This window comes from Lathyrus oleraceus, chromosome 6, assembly GCF_024323335.1.
Source record: "Lathyrus oleraceus cultivar Zhongwan6 chromosome 6, CAAS_Psat_ZW6_1.0, whole genome shotgun sequence".
NCBI classification, from domain to species: domain Eukaryota; kingdom Viridiplantae; phylum Streptophyta; class Magnoliopsida; order Fabales; family Fabaceae; genus Lathyrus; species Lathyrus oleraceus.
The window spans coordinates 278,628,577-278,635,070 of NC_066584.1; the positions used below are offsets into that span (position 1 = coordinate 278,628,577).

General features: G+C 46.3%; 1 protein-coding gene across 1 annotated transcript in view; it reads right to left on the reverse strand.

The window, feature by feature from the left end:
• The window catches only part of LOC127095166 (uncharacterized), a 106,913-nt gene extending 100,763 nt beyond the window's left edge, over positions 1-6,150 (reverse strand). Inside the window, exon 1 of the mRNA XM_051033896.1 lies at positions 5,836-6,150. Within this exon, the coding sequence (XP_050889853.1) occupies positions 5,836-6,150 (315 nt within the window). The remainder of the gene's footprint in view (positions 1-5,835) is intronic.
• Positions 6,151-6,494: the final 344 nt, after the last annotated feature.

Genomic DNA, 6,494 nt, shown 5'->3' on the forward strand with positions numbered 1-6,494 from the left:
CTGGGGAAGGCTTAAACAAACCATAGTTAGGAGAATGATTCCGTCCGGGGAAAGCACTGCTGGAGAATGCTCACAGGTGACGACCTTACTGGGGAAAATATTCACAGGTGACGACCTGCAAACCGGAACAACAGATGTCCCAGGGAGTACATGGACAAGATACGGTCAAGTGTCCTTAACATTCAAAATGATTTTCAAATGTTTTAATCTTTCTACACGTCATTGTTTAGCCTTCATGTTTTTTATATGCAATGTTTATCAAAAATTCGGACGTTTTTGCAAACAAAACAGTAAAAGTAAAAAAAACAAGAGAGCAATTTATCTGAATAACGACTTTTATTAATTGAAAGTGTGCCTGAAAAGGCAAATACATTGGGAAGCAATTCCTAGGAAGAGGTAATTGCGCACAAAAGGAAAAATAAACTACCCTAATGGCAATGTGAACACGGCATCCACTGTTTCCCAACTCTGTTATAACTCATAGATCATCAGTTTCCTCCCAATTCCTTGCTTTCTGAGAAGAACGACTGGACCGATCACATCTGTCGAGATGGTAGCTGAAGAAGCATGATAAAGTACAGATAACTCAGACCGTAGTCTTCGCTTGAATCCCTCTTTTGGCTGGATCGCCCTTTCGGGTTTTCAATCCACCGGGATACCCATTTTTGCCTAAGCCGCCCTTGCGGGTTTTCAACTTACCGGGTGTACAATTTTTCATTTTTATCCCTAACTTTTGCCCGAACCTTTCCTTTCTGTTTTTTGGTTCGCCGGGATGCCCATTTTTGCCTGGACTCTTTTATTCTTTTTGTCCAGCGGGTCAATTTTATGCGAAGTATTTTTTGACTACGTCTGAGTTGACAGGGGAAGGAAAATCTTCACCGTCCATAGTTGTAAGCATCAAGGCTCCACCGGAGAAAACCTTCTTCACAACATATGGACCTTCGTAATTAGGGGTCCACTTGCCCCTGTTATCTGTACCGGGAGGAAGGATCCTCTTCAAAACCAGATCGCCAGTTTGAAATGTCCGAGGACGCATTTTCTGATCAAAGGCTCGCTTCATCCTTCTCTGATACAACTGCCCATGGCAAACAGCTGCTAACCGTCTTTCTTCGATAAGGCTTAACTCATTAAACCTTGTACGAATCCACTCGGCTTCATCCAGCTTGACATCCAATAATACCCTCAGAGAAGGGATCTCCACTTCAACAGGTAGGACTGCCTCCATACCATACACGAGGGAGTAGGGGGTTGCCCCGGTCGACGTACGTACTGAGGTACGGTATCCATGCAAAGCGAAAGGCAACATCTCATGCCAATCCTTGTACGTAACGACCATCTTCTGCACAATCTTCTTGATGTTCTTGTTAGCCGCCTCAACAGCACCATTCATCTTTGGTCTGTAAGGAGAAGAATTGTGATGTTCAATCTTGAAATCTCTGCATAAGTCTTTCATCATTTTGTTGTTGAGATTCGAACCATTGTCAGTGATGATTCTCTCAGGGACCCCATAACGACAGATGATTTCTTTCTTGATGAACCGGGCAACCACTTGTTTGGTGACGTTGGCATAGGAAGCTGCTTCCACCCATTTGGTGAAGTAATCGATCGCAACCAAAATGAAGCGATGTCCATTAGAAGCAGTTGGCTCTATCCTCCCAATCATGTCAATGCCCCACATGGCGAACGGCCAAGGCGAGTTCATGACATTCAACGGGCTTGGTGGTACATGCACCTTATCAGCATAGATTTGACACTTATGGCATTTCCGAGCATATTTGAAGCAATCGGATTCCATAGTCATCCAATAATATCCGGCTCTCAGCAATTTCTTCGACATTGCATGACCACCAGCGTGGGTACCAAACGAACCCTCGTGCACTTCTTGCATTAACAGGTCTGCTTCGTGTCTATCCACGCATCTGAGCAAGACCATGTCAAAGTTCCGTTTGTACAGCACATCATCCTGATTCAAGTAAAAGCTTCCAGCAAGCCTTCTCAGGGTCTTCTTATCATTCTTCGACGCACCCTCAGGATACTCTTGAGTCTTGAGGAAGTTCTTGATGTCATAATACCACGGCTTATCATCAATAGCATTAACAGCCTCGGCTGCAAACACATACGCAGGCCTCTCGAGTCGATTCACAGCAACATGTGGCACCTAGTTCCACCAATGAACCTTTATCATGGAAGATAAAGTAGCCAATGCATCAGCCATCTGATTCTCATCCCGAGGGACATGATACAATTTCACCTTCTTGAAGAACGTCAGTATTCTTCTGGTGTAATCTCTATACGGAATCAGATGCGGCTGATTTGTATTCCAATCTCCATTGACCTGATTGATCACTAGAGCAGAATCTCCAAAAATGTCGAGTGTTTTGATCCTCAGGTCAATGGCTTCTTCTATCCCCATGATACAAGCCTCATACTCAGCTTCATTGTTGGTGACGTCGAATGTCAATCTGGCAGAAAAAGGTATATGAGCACCTTTGGGATTGATCAACACTGCCCCAACACCATTACCGTTCATATTCACAGCCCCATCGAACATCAGTGTCCACTTGTCATCAGGATCCGGTCCTTCCTCAACAAGCGGCTCTTCACAGTCTTTCGTCTTTAGGTACATGATGTCTTCATCAGGGAACTCAAACATCATAGGCTGATAGTCGTCGATCGGTTGTTCGGCAAGATAGTCTGACAGAATACTACCTTTGATGGCCTTCTGCGACGTGTACTGAATGTCATACTCTGTTAAGATCATCTGCCAACGGGCAACACGTCCGGTGAGAGCCGGCTTCTCAAAGATGTATTTGACTGGATCCATTCTAGAAATCAACAGAGTAGTATGGTTCAACATATACTGCCTTAGTCGGCGAGCAGCCCAGGCCAAAGCACAGCAAGTTTTCTCGAGCAGTGAATATCTTGTTTCACAGTCGGTAAACTTTTTGCTTAGGTAGTATATGGCATGCTCTTTTCGACCAGACTCGTCATGCTGCCCCAATACACACCCCATCGAAGTCTCGGTGACTGAAAGGTACATGATCAGTGGTCTCCCTGGAACTGGAGGAATCAGGATTGGAGGTTTCTGTAAGTACTCCTTGATTTTGTCAAATGCCTTCTGACAGTCATCATTCCATTCGATCGCCTGATTCTTTCTGAGTAGTTTGAAAATTGGTTCACATGTAGCAGTTAGATGAGATATGAACCTTGCAATGTAGTTCAATCTCCCTAAAAACCCACGGACTTGCTTTTCCGTCTTCGGTTCAGGCATCTCTTGAATAGCTTTGACTTTAGCTGGATCAACCTCAATCCCTTTCTCACTGACAATGAAGCCTAAGAGCTTCCCGGATCTTACTCCAAACGTACATTTGTTCGGATTCAGCCTTAGCTTGAACTTGACCAGTCTGTCAAACAACTTCTGCAAATTTACCAGGTGCTCCTCCTCTGTCTGCGACTTCGCAATCATATCATCCACGTACACTTCGATTTCGTTGTGCATCATGTCATGAAAGAGAGTCGTCATTGCCCTCTGATAGGTAGCACCGGCATTCTTCAACCCAAATGGCATTACTTTGTAGCAAAACGTGCCCCAAGGTGTAATGAATGTCGTTTTTTCCATGTCCTCTGGCGCCATCTTGATCTGATTGTAGCCTGAGAAACCGTCCATGAAAGAGAATACCGAGGATTGAGCCGTATTATCCACCAATACATCAATGTGAGGTAATGGGAAATCGTCTTTCGGACTCGCCCTGTTCAGATCTCGGTAGTCGACACACATTCTGACTTTGCCATCCTTCTTCGGCACGGGAACAATGTTGGCAACCCACGGCGGGTAACTGGTGACAGCTAGGAAACCTGCGTCCCACTGCTTCTGAACCTCTTCCTTGATCTTGACAGCCATATCAGGACTAGTTCTGCGAAGCTTCTGCTTGACCGACGGGCACTCTTCTCGGAGAGGTAACCGATGCACCACAATGTCTGTATCCAGCCCAGGCATATCTTGGTATGACCAGGCGAATATTTCCACATATTCTTTCAGCATCTCGATTAGCCTCCTTTTGACAGAGTCTTCTAAGGCAGCCCCAATCTTGATCTCTCTTCTGGCGTCCTCAGTACCCAAATTGACAATCTCCAACTCCTCCTGATGAGGTTGGATGACCCTTTCCTCTTGCTTCAGTAGTCTGACCAATTCTGCAGGGAGTTCACAGTCTTCCTCACTCTCCTCTTCAGCTTGGTAGATGGGATTGTTGAAATCATACTGAGCCATAACAGAGTCGTTCACAGTGGATGCCAAAAGATCATCTCTGCATGTTTAATGTTTTGTTTTTAGAAAAAGATTTCAATAAAGTCACAAAAAACAAAAACATTGCCATTTTTATTGTTTTGAAAAAGTGGAAAACAGAAAATAGAAAGACAAAGATCTCAAAATTTGATTGAAAAAACGTCCTTCATTTATAAACATTGTGAACATGATGTGGCCCTACAATGAACCACTACGCCCTGGGCAGAACGTAGGGTTTTCATGCAAAAATGAAAAACAAAAGAAAATTACTCTGTCAGTAGAGTAACTTGGACCACTTCTTCAGCCGTCCAATTGTTGATGACCTCGCCTGGTGCACAAGGGCGGACCCAGACATCCAAATCGCAAACACTATCTTCACCATCAGTAGCAAAGACGTCTCCATGGTTCATCAGCCCAGCGCTGGTGAAGGTACTCGGACCTGCTTGCTGCTCTGCCTGAAAAGGCTCATACCCGATGCCGAATTTGTCTTCTTTGATAGGCAAGTCAACCATCTTGCCCCAGCCCTCAGCTTTTCCGGAGTCAACCACTTCTTTGGCTTGCTTGTATGATGAAATCGAAGCACCTGGCTTCCTCTGCTCAGCACAAGCAACCCCTTCAAGCGCCACAGTCTCAAATGCCTGGCACAGGGTTTCGTGGATCTCGCCATCCACCTCAACATATTTGAATGAGGAGAGATGACTCACCAGAATCTCCTCTTCACCACAGACGGTCACGATCTGACCGTTCCAGACATATTTGAGCTTCTGATGGAGAGTCGACGAGACCGCTCCAGCTGCATGAATCCACGGACGCCCCAACAGACAGCTATAAGCAGGCTGAATGTCCATCACGTAGAAAACAATGTCGAACACTTCCGGACCTATCTTCACCGGCAATGTGACTTCACCAAAGACAGAACGCTTGGATCCATCAAATGCACGAACTATCAGGTCACTGGGAGTGAGTACGACTCCCTCGACATCGATCTTTTTTAGAATCTGCTTCGGCAGGACATTCAGGGACGACCCGGTGTCCACTAGCACATGAGATAACACTGCACCTTTGCACTCCATAGTGATGTGCAAGGCTTTGTTGTGATTGCGACCCTCAGGCGTTAAGTCCAGGTCAGTGAAACCCACACCGTGCCTGGTGCTCACGTTGGCTAGTACCCCTTCCAGCTGGTTGACTGATATCTCTTGCGGGACGTATGCCATGTTCAGCATCTTTAGCAAGGCGTCCCGATGTGCCTCAGAACACATCAGCAAAGAGAGTATCGAGATCTTTGAAGGAGTTTGATTGAGCTGATCTACAATCTTGTAGTCGCTCTTCTTAATAATTTTCATAAACTCCTCAACATCTTTCTGGAAAGAACCCTCAGCCTCCTTCTGAGCCGGTTCCTCGTCAACCATTGCTTGTTTGCCCTTAGCTCTTGCGGATGCCTCAGCATTAACATCCCTCAGAGGCTGAGGAGCAAACAGTCGTCCGCTCCTAGTGAAACCTCCTGGCCCTCCAACATTGTCCACCACAGGACTTGCAACAGCCGGGATCCTCACAGGAGCACTGATAGTAACTGGTGCTTGCACAGCTGGTCTTGTCTGGTTACCAGCCCTTCTATCTCGGCGATAGGCGTTGTCGTATCTCCAAGGCACAGCTCTACTATTTTCAACTTGTCCTCTGCCGGACGCCACAATAGTAAGTGGTGCACGGATGGTTACCGGAGCAGGGATGGTAACCGGAGTATTGCTGGTGGTGGGTGCACTGACAGCCCCACGCCCTCTTCCTTCAGACGGCTTGTAAAATATGGTGACAGTAGACACTGCCCCATTATCTTTAGTAGCCCGACTGAACTGCAAACAGCCTTCGCCCATTAACCTCTGAATACCAGTCTTCAACTGGTCACAACCGTTGACAGCCTCTGAACAGCCCAAACAGCCCTCTTCGCAACCTGGGTCAACACCCCCCTTCAATAATCGGCCCTTGACGACCAACAGAGACGTCTGAACATCTTCAACATTTACAATCAGGTCTTCAGCTTCCCCATCCTCGACATTGTTAACCCTATGCCCGCCATGCTGAGGCATAGGATTGTTCACCACATTCGGAACTGGAGAGAAGTTGATCGCCTTAGCATCAATCAGATCCTGAACCTTGTGCTGAAAAGCCCGACATCTTTCAGTATGGTGGCCTGGTGCCCCAGAATGAAAGTCACATC